General features: G+C 39.4%; 1 protein-coding gene across 1 annotated transcript in view; it reads left to right on the forward strand.

Moving 5' to 3' along the window:
- RAD51C (RAD51 paralog C) overlaps window positions 1-15,993 on the forward strand; it is a 35,269-nt gene extending 19,276 nt beyond the window's left edge. The window contains exons 6-9 of the mRNA XM_018560902.1: window positions 1,773-1,839; window positions 6,440-6,500; window positions 13,949-14,009; window positions 15,724-15,993. Of these exons, the coding sequence (XP_018416404.1) occupies window positions 1,773-1,839; window positions 6,440-6,500; window positions 13,949-14,009; window positions 15,724-15,825 (291 nt within the window). The 3' untranslated portion in view covers window positions 15,826-15,993. The remainder of the gene's footprint in view (window positions 1-1,772; window positions 1,840-6,439; window positions 6,501-13,948; window positions 14,010-15,723) is intronic.
- Window positions 15,994-17,470: the final 1,477 nt, after the last annotated feature.

Here is a 17,470-nt window from a genome sequence, read left to right on the forward strand (position 1 = left end):
TTATGTTTGTTTATTATTTTTGTGCACACCCATCACAGGCTTAAAGAAATTTTAAAAAAATGACCATGATAAAACAAGCACAGTGTTCTTGTAAGAAAATTACCACAATCCTTTATCACATCTGTTTTTTAAGCATAAATGTTTTTATGGGCCAGTGCTTGATGTTCACTGCTAGGATACCCAGCCATCCGATCTTACTACTTAACTCTATCAATTACTTTAAACTATTTGGAAAATGTAGGTGAATGGTCACTGAGGGTGATCTCCCTATTTTTAACAGAACAGCTGCCGCATGAGGACCTACTGTAACATCGATCTCTCATCTTAACTGTAATGACTGCCACATTGGGACATGCTGGAACTGCTGTCTCCAACTTGGTCAATAAACAAATGAAATGTATGCATGCCATGGACTACTGCCATCTTTATGTGGAAAGATAATTGACCACTGAGGGTGATCTTCCCATCCATACTGGAATGACTGCAACATCAAGATCTGCTGTGACTCCGAAAAAAGAGTCACAGCAGATGACTCCAGAATTACCACTGAGCTACCACAGAGCTTTATCAACATGTTGGTTGTGTCTGTTAGTTACTAAAGCTTACTTCCAAATTTGAACAATGCTTATTATTACTATGTTGTTAGCCTCTTCATGGGCGCATGTCACTTGAATGGATGTTCCAACCAATCTATTTACCCTACTTTACAGCAGATCTGGTGCTGAAGTTAAATGTTATAAAAATCTGGTTTCTGTTAGGACAGACAGTACATGTATTAGCAAGGCCCTTACTCATAAGTCATAAATTAAAATTGCTCTGCTACTTGTAGTCAACCAGTTTGACAGATAATATTCACCCACTGATTATTTTAAAATAAGTGCCCATGTAATTAAAAATAGCAAAAGGTTTTGATGTCAGCACTGCCCTAGCTATATCTGTGGCCTGTCAGCATTTTTGCAGCAATTATGATATAATGAGCCCAGAGGGGCAGTGCTTCTAAATGTGTACATATATTTTACATTAACATAACAGCATTTCTAGTTTGACAAAATCAGTGCATGCATAAAGTTAACTTGAATTGATGTACCTTACTAAACTGCAGACATGATTGAACAGAGGGCACCCATAGGTGCCTGCATGTATCTTTAAATATTTTTCAGAGTATCCCAGGGTGCACAATTCTACAAATCTTGACTTCAGTTAGCAAAATCAAGCTTTGGTATGGCTTTCCCCCTTGCTTTGTAATGTGCCTGTATATTAACTAATTTAGTAAGTTTGGGGAAGGACAGGTTTATATTATATGCTGTAAATACCACGTGTAAAGGTAGAAATTGGAGAAAGCTCTGCCATCAGAAAAGAGTATTTAAAATTACCAGACAATTCTAATCTTGCTTCCTTGCAACCATGAAAAAAAAAATAGGCCATATGCTATATACTGTTTGTTCCCCTGCTTTTATTGCCGTCTCCTGGATTTTCCCAGAATTCTGCACAAAACTTGCAGTGCAGTTTCATACATCCCCAAATTTGTGTTTAGTTTTATTGCAATAAGTCTTTCATCTTTGGTATAGCGGCCAAGGGCACTGCACATGTAGGCATGTTGAGCTGCATGTTTTCTCTTATAGTAAGCTTCCAGTTTGTTTGTAATGGGTCTACCAAACTTGATGCATTATTACCATATTTATTCAGACTATTTGTTTAAAGATTCAATTTTGGCTAAATTTGGTGATCCTGAAACACAACTGCTAGCGTAGTTTATTTGTTTTTCCTTGCAGGTAATTTTAACAAACCAGATGACTACAAGGATTGGACCCAGGGAGTCCTTTTTGGTACCCGCTTTAGGTATGATTTTATTTTCAACAAATTCTAAAAGAGCAACTATATTAATGCAACTTTAGATATAGTAACATGTACAATAAATGATCTAAGCTAAATGTTGTGGCCGTATTTCAAAAGTGTCTTAGCGACAGTGTCTTAATTCTTAACGATAACAACCGCTTGTTATAGCTTGAGTCACAGTCTATTTTGCAACCTAGCATGCAAAGCATCCCATCTTAATCCTAGTTGAGTTAATAACATTGGACTGACTAGGAGGCAGACAAAATAACAAGCACATTACAAAACAGTTTAACTGTGAAGTTACTATCACAATAAAAATACAGCTGAATCATATTCCATTAATTGCCTATGAAAGTGATGTGTCAACACTTTGACTTCTGCCATAGGTATCCCTGTGTACCTGGGACATTGGTCTCCTGCCCAGTGCCCCAGGTCTAGCATCACTTTGCAGGTGCAGGCATCATTGGGTAATAGCCTATCCCATGCTGCCTGCATAGTTTCAGTGCTAATGTTGCTCTTCTGAGATGCTGGAGGCAACAATGGAGGACCTATGCAGCTGCTCTCACGGAAGTTCTTATGTTATCTCTAAGTGAGCCCCCACTGACCATTAATCAAAGGGGGATCTGACGACTGAACACCAGTATGTTGGGAGGCACTGACGACTGAACACCAGTGTTTCAGGGGGCATCAATGACTAAACAACAATTTGTCACGTGGCAATGACGACTGAGCGCCATTGTATCGAGGCACCGACGACTGAAGGCCATTGTATCAGAGGGCACTGACGGCTGAACATCATTGTGTCAGGGGGCTCAAACAACTGAAAATGTGTGTCAGGGGTCACTAACGTCTGAACACCAGTATGTCAGAAGGCACTGATTGAACAAACAACTTCAGTAGTCTTGGACTTACTGGTCTCTAAAAGGAATGCAAATGTGTGTTCTAACTTTACTGGCTAAATGCTTGCTCTGGGTCAGTGACGAAAAGGAAGCTAGCATTTTTAGAACAAGGTCCACAGTGGCTGCCCCCATATTTCAGTATGGGTTAGAGTCATAGTACAGTGATCTTCCTGGTTGTGTAGTGTGGCAGACATCTGTGAATGACAACAGATGCTGACAAAAGTATTAATCCTTTAGCAAGTAAAACAGTAAACAGAGAAATATTTGAATTATATAGTTAATTACTTGCCCAGAGTTTCACCAAATCACTTTTAGAAACATCAAATTCACTCAGAAGTCAGTGTTCAGGCTTCCCAAGCATTTGTCATTTTATGTTTTTAAGCCACAGCTACAATATTTGAATTGGATTCTCCTCTGTACTTATCTATGCAGCCTATAGTACATAAGTGTTGTACAAGCTGCCTCTTGCACTCATGTCTGTCATACTGTCAGGCAAATCTCTGCAGATCTCCACATCATACTTATTCAGAGAATTTGTATTCACAGTTACATTCTCCTCGGGGATTTCCTCCCTTTTTTACTAAATAGCGCTTTATTGACTGGGTGCAAGACGCAGTCCCCAGTGGAAACATTAATCTTTGCTCGCCTATTTAATTTGCCGGGAGTGGAAATCCTTTAATTATAAAAGAGGCTTGGGTTGCCTTGAGCTGACTAGCTAAATATTTTACAGGAAACAGAATGATTTCCTTATATTTATTTAAATGTAAAGTTAACTCAGGGCTTGGTATGTTTGCAGTTTTACTTCTACCTGATCCCTTTATATATGTGCTTGGCCTATGGCAGTCATCCATAAATAACAATATCAGATAAATATTCTGGACAATATTGGTAACATGGCGGAAATTAATTAATGTACCAGTAAGGTTGCCATACATAATGTGGGTTTGTGAACTTTATAAAAATATTATTGGTATTTTAACTGTGCCTTCTACATAGAGAGGTTATCCTTTTTTCAGATTAGTTAAAGTGACATTACAGTCAAAAATCTTTTTCCCTCCCCCCATGTTAAAGCACTTACCTTAAATTATGCCTCTTAATCCAATATTCCACTTCTTTCCTTTTCATCTGTCCCTCCAGCGCTGCGGCGGGTCTCCGATCCAGCGCTGACTCCTCTGAGCTTGTCCCACGGTGTCTGCATGCGGGTGCACGCGTCCATAGACTTACCTTGTGTTTCTCCTCGCAACCCGGCCGAAAATGTGAACTGCGCACGTGTCCGGCCCAAGATGCTTTACGGCCGCCCGAGAAATTTCACATTTTCGGACGGGAGCGCGCGGGGAAGACGCAGGTAAGTATTAACCTTTTATTTTATTATTATTATTTTTGTACACTTTTTGCATATATCTACTGCTTGCTAAAGATAATTTTTTCTTAAAGGAAAATTCCCTGCCCCCCCGCATGTAAGCTACAAACCCAGAGCATACTTGCCTGTCCGTGGCGACTTCCCGCAGCGTTTACATCTGTGCAGAAATCTGCACTGGGCTCACTGTGTCCGCTCAGTAAATTTCCCATAGTTGTGAATAGAGCCATATATCTGGGGAGGTTTCCAGATTTTATTAGTTTGGGGGTGGGGGGTTTTTTTTCAATAAGTATAGGCAGTGTTAAACACACATACATTAATGTTGACGTGCACTAGTGCAGCCTATTTATTAGAAAAGGATGCCTAATTCACCACAACAGGCCAAAATTGTGCATGCAGTATTCTCATTCTTCATCCACTGTAGGGTGTTATCTCATGTTGCATTGTCCTGCAATGCAGGTGCAATGGCTGGGTGCGTTTGGGTGCTATTCTGAATAAAAGGCACTGGGGGAAGTTATCAAAACTGGAGCAGTTGCCCATGGCAACCAATCAGCTTCTCTATCCAGTTTGTTCAGTTAAGATTTGAAAATGAAAGAGAGAAGCTGATTGGTTGCCATGCACATCTGCTCCAGTTTTAATAAATCCCCCTCACTGAAGGGAATTTATCAAAACTGGAGCAGACAAAATCTGGAGCAGCCTGTACATGACAACCAATCAGCTTCTCTTTCATTTTCATATCTCAACTAAGCAGAGAAGCTGATTGGTTGCCATGCACAGCTGCTCCAGATTTGTCTGCTCCAGTTTTGATAAATTCCCCCCAATGGTACCACAGCGCACTGTTGTAAACTATATACTAAATATGAAGTCCAGCTGACCTTTCAGTTATTTTAGTCAGCTAAATACTTTTCAGGTGCATCAAAAACAAAATGTCAAAATATATATATGATCTGCGCTTTAGATGTTCAAACAAAACCTCATGAGCTGCAGTGCTAAAAAATGTATATCACACTTTTACAAAAATCTTAAATAAATTGTGCACTGCTCGTTACCGGTTAATGTATCTATAAAAAAAAGTCCACATCAATAAATAAAGTGCCTAACACAATGAAATGTGAGGTTCACCAATTAAAGTGCTCAAATATAAATATACATGATGTTCAGATAAAAACCATCCACTGTATAGTGTTCATAGTGACTTGTGCAAATTTTTCTCATAACATAGTGACATGTGCAAACAAAAAGTCTCAATGTTAAAGGAGGACTATGGGGTTAGGCTTTTCCCCATAGTTCTCCTAAGGGTAACAGGAGGACACAAACTAGCGTCCAATCTACCCATCATATTTTATTATTAAATAGATACATTTATTTTTATTTGGCCCTTTGGAATTTCTTATAGCTATATGTCTTGGAACAGCTTTTATTTTTGATGCGTGTAGAATGTATTTAGCACATTTATAATGAAAGTTCAGTTGGGCTTTAGTAATGCTGATTGCTAAGATAAGACCATCATTCCTACACTAGAAGTATAAAACTAACATGGCAGTTCTTTGGACTGGATTCATAAACAGTATAGTTAAGTTAATGACTTAACTCAAGTACTATGGTTTATGGACAGTTTCATATCACTGAGGGCTCCCCAACCAATAGTTAGGAATTATGATGATTGGGTACTTTGGATCTTCCAGTTAGAGTAAGAGAGTGCACACATTATTTGAAAACCAAAAAACATTTATTTTCCTTTGTGTTTCAGTATGGATCTAGTGTGTAAGTGCACACACACCCACTAACTCCTTAAAGTGGAACTACACCCTGCTATACTTTGCAGCCAAGGAAGGAACCATCACCAGCCTCTATTTGGTTTGCAGTTGCCATCGTGCTGCACATGTGATCAACTATGGCACCAGCCATTTGAGGGATTAGAAGTTTGGTTGAGAGCTGACAAAAGCACACTGACAACCTTGACAGTTGGAATGCCTTGAAAGTAACTGCTTTGGGAGACCTTTAAATTGGTGGGTCTAGATCCGCTTTAAGTACTTTCAAGGCTTCATGTTTTAAGGGTGTTGGCTGGTGTTCCTCCTGCTATGGATGTTGTCATCTGAATTCTTTTAAGGAATAAATGGGTAATTCATTCAGTTTCAATAGACAGGCTAAAGCCCAATGTAATAGTAATTGCTGAGGGAGAAAAAGTTCTAGAAGAGGGATCTTAGTATACCAGAGCTATGTAGGAAACAGGGCAGGCTTAAATACATTGGATTGCCCTTAAACTAAGTTTTTATGTTCGGTGGAACTATTCATGTGGACTGCCACTTTAATAATTATTTTGAATTCATGTATGCTTCTTTTGCAGGGGACAGTTGGGCACATGCAGCAACTAGTCGTTTAACACTACATTGGGAGGGTATGCAAAGGTGTGTATATATCATACAATTATGATCACGCTGTTTAGTGCTCTTTAGCTATTGGGATTTTAATGTATGTTCACATTTCAACTGTGAAAAAAAATAATTCTTTCTAAGCAATGGTTCTGGCTTTCTGGCAATGGCCTAGCAATAGACCTATTTTTCAGATTAAAAAAAAACCTTCTGTTTTAATTAAGATAGATCATTAAAGGGAAACTAATTTGTTTTGGGTTTTTTTTTGTTGTTTTTTTTTACAGTTTAATTGGGATCTGCTTAATGCTAATGATCACATTAACCACTTCAAGACCAGGTGTTTAGACCCCCTTCCTGGCCAGGCCATTTTTCAGTATTCAGCGCTGCGGTACTTAAGGACCTGTGTGTATTGAAATATGTAATGGGTTACCTTGAAAAGGGAGGATGACATAATTAACAGTCTTTCCCTGCTCTGCTTACAGAAAACAGCTAGTCAAGTACCCCCTACCTTCACAATGTCTTTGATCCAGTCACTTCCACTATGTAATTTTGAGGGGCAGTACAGCCTACATAGATTAGAAAATGCTGTATCATGTGACCTTTTTTATTATTTTTATTTATTATTATTCATGCCTCAACAGGAGCAGATTCACATTTCTGCAAATGTAGTAGATCGTACTTTAAGGCAAACAGGTTTTAATTTATAGCCAGTTCATCTATAAAGAGACACTGCCCTCAGGGCAAAATGACTGTGCCTCCTGACAGCCCAACTCCAGCAAGAGGTGACGAGGGAGTGAACTGCACTTTGTCACCCCACTCAATCAGAACCCTTGCACCCTTGCTCTAATTGGCAGGGTGTTCTGGTATGGGTGAACAGGTGACAGTGCTCAGGCCTGAGCGGCCAATCTTTAGGCCTAAACAATGTCACATAAGGGTAAGGGGGCATCATGTCATCCACCTGGGTAGGCTTTGACTCCTGCAGCGGTAAGAAGACAAGGGAGTGTGGATTTATGGGTGTACCTTGCTAAAGGGGCTATCAGGAGACACTGTCACTTTAACCTGAATCATGGTGACAGTGTCTCTTCAAGGTGAAGTTTACATCTATGCATTTTAGTTTGGAGCAGCCTACATGCTCCATTATTGGTGCTGGTTGCAGCAAGTGCACCTGCCATTAAGATTAATGGTTCTGCATGTAAAGCACATTAAAAGTACTGAGTGTGGCCTTATTTTCTGCCTTACATTAGCCATTTCAAGAGCCCTATGCATTTTCATAACAATGTGATTTTCTTCTTTTCTCTAATGTACATATAACCAAATTATTCAATTTTTAATGCATATGTTCTCCTTTTAAATTTACCGCTGTTTATGGTTTTATATTCATTATGCATGGGCTGTTAGATTTTGCCTCTTTTTGAAATGTAAATAGAATTTACTGAAGGTGATTGTGCTCATTGAAGCACATAAACAACAGATCCAGTGTTTCTGTCTTGCTGTAGTCAGAGCATAACACTTGGTCCATTTATTTGTTTGTTTCTAATTCAGTGATTTTAAAATGCACAAAACATCTTTCATCCTGACTTTTTTCTGGATTAGTACGTCTTTGTCAGCAATAAGTTGCCATGGAGTCCGCAAAAGAGGAAAGCTGTGAAAATGCTTTTACAATACATAATTTGTTCAGCTGAGTAGAATGCCACTCTCTAAGATTAAATTGACAAAAATGCTGTGCCTTCTTAACATGGTTCTCATAGGAAGATGTTTAGCATTTCACAATGACGAGTGGCATCACTGTATTAAAGAATTACAATATTTTTTTAAAACATTCATGCAATTATAAAATGTCAGCGTCTTCACCAGTACATAGTATTTGGAAGCTGGCAACTCGGCTGTAAGGACACATAAGCCACTGTGTGGCAACTACAGGTGGATTTGCTATTATGAATGGTGAAGATTTTAAAAGGATGGCCGAGGTTTGTGTGTTGCTCATCGTAACTAATTAGGTGTCAAACTGCTATAATTAAAATGAGGCTGTTGTGTAATTGTCCGTTGTCAGATATTTTTTAAGGCAGCAGGATCAGACAGGTGTTAAATGGCCTATGGACATTTCAGACCAAGACAGACAATCCGAGACTACCACCACAGTGGGTAAAAGACTGGATGGAAAATTTTGTAACATTCTCCCTCTATTTTATTGCTAAAATAGCATACACCATGATTTGGCATATCTATAAGAGCCTCAAGTTGGTGTTTTTTTTTTGGACAGTCATATCTACTTCTATTTCTACTGCCTTGCTACCATCTAATAATTTTGACCACTTTAAAGGAATTGTCCACGGTCTTTTCTATCAATTAATAAAAAGTAATTCTATAACACCTTAGTTTCCTTTTTCATAGAGAAACTGAAGGACCACAACTTATGTGCTAAACAGCCGGGTCTCCCCAGTCACACCCCCACTAGTCAACTCTTTCCTGTTTAGGCTCATGACTTTTCGTGGTCTACGACATTAAAGGAGAATTATGAGGCAAGTGATTTTCACTCAGCCTCATAATCTGAGCCGACCTGTGACAGTTTAATTGTCACAGGTCGGCTCAGTAGATCGGGAAGTGAGCGAACACATAGCGTCGCTCGCTCACTTCTCGATCTACACCTGCAGAGACTGTCACGGCTCCCTGCAGGTATTACCCCCTCCCCTGTCCGATCCTGCAGCGCTGACTGGCGAAACGGACGGGGGAGGCACAGCTGGCTCTGCCTTCTGGATAGGCAGAGCCACTTGTCAATCCCGCAGCTGGGTGGATCCCGACAGCATTGTCGCGATCCGTCCCGGCGGTGGCGTCTCAGTATACCGCAAGCTGTAGCTCGCGGTATACTGAGCTTTGGGTCACGGGAGAACGCTAATGGATAAGCTCACACAGACACTTGCACAAGCACACCCATCATCTCTGTTACACATGTTTAATTTTCTCCTGGCTGAGAATGCTCTCCCAGTGGGGGAGCTGCAAGACGAAGTAATTTAAATCAACAGAAGAACATGGCTTGAGTGTGCATTCATTGCTCTTGGCAGCAAATACTCAATGAACATATGGCTCAGTACCCCTTTCCCGGTCAAGTAGTTGGGGAGCAGTTAGTAATGAAAATGTTCACCAAGTACCTACATATTTATGCAAAATGCCTTAAAGCTGCTTCTTTTACACATGGGCAGCAGCTGATCAACAGACTGACCCCTAACACTGAACATAAATGTACACATGAATAATCTCTAATTTTCTTTGTGAAAGTGAAAAACCCCTTTAAATCTGGAGTAATTTAGCAACTTGTATATATTGTTCTGATTGTGTATTTTGAAGATTTCAGAGAAAAGATTGGAAATGTGTGGCACAGCAGTATAATGTATATCCAGAATTAGAACAAAAATAAAGTAGTTGTCTCAAAGCCCAATCATTGTCTTCTGAATTGTCATTAGGTTCCCCCGTTTGGTGCATCTTGAATAGTTGGTTTTGAATAGTAAATAAAAAAGACCTGTGTGTTTGGCCCACTCCTTATATTTTAGTTGAAATAAAAAATTACTTGTGTTTTGTCTACTGAATATATTTTAGTTTAAAACCATTGCTGCAGATATTAGAAGCTCTTCTCAATATTGTAGATCTATGATGAGATTACTGGATTACAGCCACATACATTAATTAAAAAGAAATGATATTAGTAATAATTATGAGTAGTATTTAGATAGATGCAATGAACAAGCAACTAGAATAGTTACACCATGACAATATTCAGCCACTACTGACTATTGTATCACACTTGGGGGCAATTAGTTTAAATATGAATATAGCTGAGTGTGTACATCTTATGTAAACAGCATTACTACCCAGGCAGCTTTTCTACAAGATCTCCATAAGGCTTTTCATAATGAAAGTCCTCTGTGTGTGTCAAACTGAATTTTAAAATGGTGCTTCACTAAAAGACGCATAAGTGAAGATGATGTGGAAATTGCACACTCTTAGCTTATCACCGTAATTTCATTAATTGGTTTGAAAGCACAGTTCATTACATTTCTGCCCATTTTTCAATTATGGGTTTGCTTTAAATCTCTTCTCATTTTTGCTCTGTAAAACAATATTAATAGTGGAGGCATTCATCTTTTGCATTGTACTCAGCATTAAAGAATATAAGTTTTCTTCTATTATTGGGCTGTGATTTTTAGCTCAAGCTGTTGAAATGTTTTTTAACTGTTTTATTCAAATCGGGACATGTTTGTTCCCACAGGGTCAGAGTCACAATAAAAACACCAGTAGGCTGCACAGATCATTCTAGAGAAGCTTTATATTGACTTCAGCTCATATTGCTCTATGACAGGGGTCTGTCAGGAACCGCATCTGAACCCATGGCCTCTGCTGTAGCTGGCAGTGGTTCTACCTGCTAAGCCACCTTAGAACCATGGATAGCTCCTTTCCTGATCTCCTGTGTAATCCTCAGTTAAACCTAGTTTCTGCTGAACTCCTTGCTCCTCCCTTGAACTTCCTATTTAAGCCATGCCTCTGCACTTCCTGTTTGCCAGATTATTGTGCTCCTGCCAATACCTTGCTTCCTTCACCCTCTGTGATACAATCTGCTCATACTGCTACTAGTGTACCGACCTTTGGCTGCTGATTCACCGACTACTCTCATCGTCTTCTGCTTCATACATGATACCTTTGGCTACTGACCTCCGCTTGTTCGCTGACTACGCTTCTGCCTGCTTCTATACACTACCGTCTGCTTGTGTACCAAACCCGGCCTGTTATACCACAAATTTGCCTGCTGTTTCAGCTACTGGACTCCGAGCTTGATCCCAGATTGTGACAGGTCTTTACACTCACAGCTACAATGTGCTGAGACCCCCCAGACCCTTTTCACAGATGGAGGAATAGTAGTTGCAGCCAAAGCACCATTTACCATCTATTTAGTCCCAAAACTGTATCAAATGTTTAAAAAACTCTCGGTGCACTTACACTTATCTTGTAGTGTGCTGTGCCTAGCTTTAGTGTGCATATATTTATTAAAGCAAGATGAAAACCAAACCATAAAGGATAGAACACGGAGTGGATCAGAGACATGTGAACCATTTGTGGGGTGGCTTTGTGGATCACCTCTTAGCTGCTTTTGAGGTCTTGTGACCTGGTAAGTATTTCCTAGGGTGGAGTTCATACTAAGGGCTTGTTTCTGTACGAGTGGATGATCTTGAGCAATGCAGTGTTAAGAATATCTTTGTTTTTTGAGTGGGTCTTTTGTCTGGCTGCTTCGACAGACTAATTTGGATTAACATTGAGATTTAAAATAGATCTCTGATGCTACTACTTGTATGCTTGGAGACCACGGGATTAGAGACGTGTTCATGTCAATCAACCAATCATGCGCCAGGAAAAATTCTGTTTTTCTTCTGCACATGATTGAAAATGAACATTGGTTCACCTTTATTACCATGTACTTTTTAAAGTTGACATACACTTTTCAAAGTTAAACTTTAACATTGTTAAGTTAACAACCTCTGTTTTTCACTCCCCTGTGTTTACCTGAATGAACCAAATAGGTCTAAAAAAAAGTCAAAAAAAGTTTCTCAGCCAGTGGCCCTGTCAGCAGCCTACCTTCTGGCATCATTTGATCAGAAAATTGAAGTAGCGGGGCATCATCTCAGGAGGCTGTGTGGGTGGGGGCTGGTTCTATAAACAGCTGCCGCGAGGTCCCCAGCAAGTGCAGGACCTTACAGCAGTCAAATGTATTTAAACATTTTAAGTGCTGGTATCGGGGCGTCGTACTCGTGAAAATGCACAGTATCCGCGTCGGTATCGGTGCATCCCTAACATCTGTTAGGGAAGGAATCTGTTAGATTTTTTTTTCGTTCTGCTATAAATATATAACAGTGTATGGCTGGCTTAAAGTGGCACTAAACTCAGGAGTGAAACCTTAAAAATACATTCAAGTACCTTAAAGGAGAACTATGGGATAAGTGTTTTTCCCCATAGTTCTCCTAAGGGTCACGGAGGGACATAAACTAGCGTCCTCCCGTGACCTAAAGCTCAGTATACCACGAGCTACAGCTCGCGGTATACTGAGACTGCCACAGTCGGGACGGATCCCGACATTACTGTCGAGATTCACCCAGCTGTGTGATTGACTGCTGATTCTGCCTATATAGAGGCAGAGCCAGCTGTACCTGCCCCATCCATTCTGCCAGTCAGCGCTGGAGGGAAGGGGGGGAATCCCTGCAGGGAGCCTTGAGTGACAGTCACGGCTCTCTGCAGGGACGTGAGCAAGCGGCGGTATGTGTTTGCTCACTTCCCAATCTATTGAGCAGACGTGTGACAGTTTCGTTGTCGCACATCAGCTCGAACTATGAGGTTGAGTGAAAAACACTTGCCTCATAGTTCTCCTTTAACTATTAACTAAAATGTATCTTATTTGTGTATCATTCAGCTGTAGAGCCTCAAATCATCTCTGAATTGGTTCTGACACTGTCATTCCTTCTGGAGGGTGGCTACTTTTGTTCCCCGTGGTCTCTGTGTGTGTTTTTAAGGTAGTCACCATTCCAAGCTCACTCCCGTGAAAGACTAGAATCTCAATACAAGTTAATAAACCAAACGTGAGATTGTAGTCCATCATGGGAGCGTGCAAACACTTACACGCAGTTTCGGATAGATGAGTCGCATCTATTCTGCATCCAGGGAAAAACATCTATTCCAAACCACATTTAATCATACCATGTAAGATTATTTGCAAACAGGCACTGACAGATGCAGCTGCTGTCATCATGTAATTTACTTCAATGGGTACAGGGTCCACATCTGAACAGGACAGGACAAGTGTGAGCCTAAGCCTATAGGCAACTACAGGTCTTGCATAAAGTCGTGTGCAAGACCTGGGAATTTATCAAAACTGGAGCAGACAAAATCTGGAGCAGCAATGCATGGCAACCAATCAGCATCCACCTTTTCATTTTCAAATCTTAAGTAAACAAACCGAACAGAGAAGCTGATTGGTTGCCATACACAGCTGCTCCAGATTTCGTCTGCTCCAGTTTTGATAAATTTCCCCCATTATTTTTAAATAGATGTTTCTAATTTCTTACAAAAATTAGGTTTGAGGTTGATTGGATTGTTGGAATGTTTGTACTTTTTTTTTTTTTTATTAAATGTAATTTTAAGATTGCAAACATTGTGTTATATTCAATTACAGATCATTACTGGGAAACGGCTTGCTTAGTTTAACTTTATTTTGTTTGAATTCATGAAACCTTAATCACTTACTAAATTGTGGTAAAAATAAATCAGTGGGGCTGTACAATTAAAATAAACAGTTTTATAGTTGATTTGAAACAAATTAAACTTTTAAAAATGTATTAGTTGCCTTTGGTTTAAGTCAACCAGTACTTCTTATTCTAATTGGCTGTTCCTAAAGTAATATATATGTCACAGCTTGGTAATCTATAATTGAGTGTATCCACTTATTACAGGTGTGCAACACTGTGCAAGTCACCAAGCCAGAAAAAAAGCACCGTGCAATATGACATCACGGTAAGCAGCACTATGTGACTTAGTAAAATTTAAGCTGTACAGCGTCTGCATTATTTTAAATCGTATCTAAACATCCCTAACAGTGAACTTCACTTATTTGCTCCCTTTTGATCTGTAAAATTACCATTTAAATCTATTTGATATGTGCATAAAAAAACCTGTTGATAAATACTAGCTGGAAATTCAGTGAGCTGCTTTGTTCCTCGAGCGAGCTGACAATGCTGCTCTGAAATCTCAAACATAGGTTTAAGCCTAGTCTCTCTGGTCTCACAGTGAACTACAAAAAGCCTCCTCTGAATGTTACGGAGGAGAGTGGGAGGTGTTCTGTGGTTCTTTTACTTCCTGTCCTGTGGTGACAAACACTTCTTTTACATAGTGAGTGAGCGTTGACACTCTAGCATTAGAAGTGTTACTGGCAGGATCACCAGATTTAAAATAAAGGGGGGGGAAAAGCCAGAAAAAAATAAAACAAATGCGGCCTCCACATCTAAGGACTGGTAAACTGCAATATATTAAATGTTTGTTCTTGGGTTTACATATATTTTACCACCCATTTGTGTAGGACATTCAGACCATTTGCAACTGGAGAAAGAAACATTTCAAATGGTTTTGAAAACTGAACCTCATTAGAATCAATAGAACAGATTTAATTGTTGGAATGTAATATCCTTTTAGGTATAGGGTGGTCAGTGCACCTGGCAAATAGTAACAAAAACATTTGACATGCGACTTGCACAAGTTCATGATTGTTTTCAAGGACGTACTTTTAAAGAAGAACTCTGGGCAAAACTTTTATTAACCCTTGCAGTGGGGCTATCCCACCAACTGCAAGGGCTGACTGCTCATTTTTGTGAAGGTGCTAAAAAAAAAAGTTATACTTTCGCCAAGCTAGGTTGTTCTTAGATCAGTCCTTACAGCCTCTCTCCCCCTCCTCTGCAGTGGTCCAAGGTCCTTAAATCATCATGTTCTATACACAGACGCTGAGGAACATTTCAGTGCTGAAGTGTAGGAGGAGACAGGCTTCAGAGAGTGGAGAAGCAGGGAGCCGGCTCAGCGGTTCGGGTTAGTACAACTTCTTTTTTTTCTAGACAAAAAAAGAGCAGTGTACTCTTGCAATGTGGTGGTAGACCCACTGCAAGGATTGATACGTTTTGCCCAGAGTTCTTCTTTAACTGCATGCCATTAAATTTTCAGCTCACCCATTGCTTGAAGCAATGTGCTTGGGTAATTATTTTTCATAACAATACAAGTTCCCAACAGACAAAAAACATACGTTTTGGTGTTTTTATGGGGTTTTTCAGAACTGCATGTTTAACATATTAAAGTGCAAGCTGTGCACAAAAAGAGGCAGGCAGAGGGCAAAGATCTAGTCACCAGTACTTCCGGTGTTTTTTCCTGCAGTGGATCATTTCCACATTACTGACTTACCATGTCTTGTTCTCCACTGTGTCTCTGTGCGGGGGTGGTTATCTTGGTAGTTGCAGGTCTTTGCTTCCTCATATCCCAGCCTCTGACAAGGCAAAAGAAAAGGCCCTAACAAACAAGGGTAATGGGGCTACCTTATTTGTTGTTTTTATGGTCTGCAAACCCTCTAGAAACGGTAAAAAGTTGTGTTAATAGTGGGAGGATTTAAATGCTAAATAATTATAAAATATGATTTTATCATATAAAAGCAGTTCATGCAGCTTACATGCAGTTACTTGTTATTTTACAGTACCAAGGATTCCGTGATGTACAAGTTGCTCAGCCTGAGACGGACTCAGTAAAACTTGAAATTAACCCACGGAAGCGCCCTAGAGAAGATGATACAGAATAAGATAAGGTTCCATTTCGCTGACTGTCCAAAACACATGGATTCTTCAAAAATATATGCCTATATTTTGTAATCTAATAAATCTTTTGTAGTGTTTGTATTTTGAAGGGTTCTTTCCTTTGGTGGTGATCTAACATGATTATTCATTGTTAATGAACTTGGTCACATTAAGTGTAATTTTCCTAAGTGTAAAAGCAACTTTCTTAAATGGCAAGAAATGTGGCTGACTCAATAGGAATAATGCACGGATATCTTGCAATAGATGAAAAGCCTTACCTTAACTATTAACAAATGTATCTTATTTGTGTATCAGTGGGCTGTAGATCCTCCAATCATCTCTGAATTCATGATGGCACTGTCCTTCCTTCTGGAGGGTGATTACTTTTGTTCCCCATGGTCCCTGTGTGTGTTGTAAAGTAGCCACCACTCCAAGCTCAATACCATTTCATGTTTAGTTAGCTAATTTGTATTGAAGTTATAGTCTATCAAGTCCAGCATCTGTGAAGGGGTGAGGGTGGGATAGGTCAGTAGAAAGGAGCCAAAAGGATATGTTCACTTTGTTTTAAAGTGCAATTAACCTTTAAAAGTTATCTTGGTTTTCTAGTTTTGTCTTAAGACCACAATGGGGAGATTTTTCCTCGGAGAGGTGGGGCGCTGAAGTCAGCGGCACTGGAAGGTACAGACAGCAATAAAAATTCAGAGGTTTTAATCACTCAAACTACAAACTTGTTTTTGTTTGTGCACCTGTTGGATAGATTTCCCATAATTTTTAGTCCTGACCAGACTACTGAGGAGAAATCCCCACAGGACACAGAAGATGATAAAACCTGAAAGAGGCTCTTAACCCTTCCCTGCTCTATAAAAGGCGAAATAAAAAGTTTTGCTGGAGTGGGGCTTTAAATGACAAGTTAATATATTACAGGTTTGTTTTTTATGGTTAAGAAATATATAAAGCCCGGTAACCCAGGGATACCAATGAGCTATTTTTAATAGTTCTCACTACAGAAAACAGATGTAGAATGAAATCTGATTGCCTGCCATGGATTACAAAAACTGATTTATCATCCATGCTTTTTATACTGCCTTATTTAGTAAGCCTGCTAATGCCCATCTAAACAAATATAACAAAAGAGTCAAGTATCTGTCCCGTGATATCTAGTACCTATACCTAATAATAACCCTACATACAGAAATTGATTTAAGTTTTACAGCTATGTTCCTGAAAATATTCCATTTTAAATAGACTAAAATTTAAAAAAAATTATTTTTTTTGTATATGACTAAAGAAATCAGAAAAAAATATGAAATATATCCGTCTGATGGCAGAGGCTCCCAGGTCGTCGGATAAAATATTAGGAGATTGTCATCCCCATAAAAGGTAAATATTTAACACATTTTGTGGTTCACTGCCACATCTTCGGATAATTAGTGTGACACAAGTTTGATGGCGGCTGATATGCACTAATATGCATAAGTGCTCAGCGGTGGGATCAAAGCATGCATCAATATTTACCTTTTAAGAAGTTGTTGATCTCTTGAGATTTTATTCTTCAACTTGGGCACCTTGGCACCATATACATTTTTTCCAGTTTCTTTGATCACACTATTCTAACATTTCTCAGTTTACGTGTAGGAGTAGAGTGGTTTT

Source organism: Nanorana parkeri, unplaced genomic scaffold (genome assembly GCF_000935625.1).
Source record: "Nanorana parkeri isolate BGI_ZX_2015 unplaced genomic scaffold, ASM93562v1 scaffold486, whole genome shotgun sequence".
NCBI lineage: Eukaryota > Metazoa > Chordata > Amphibia > Anura > Dicroglossidae > Nanorana > Nanorana parkeri.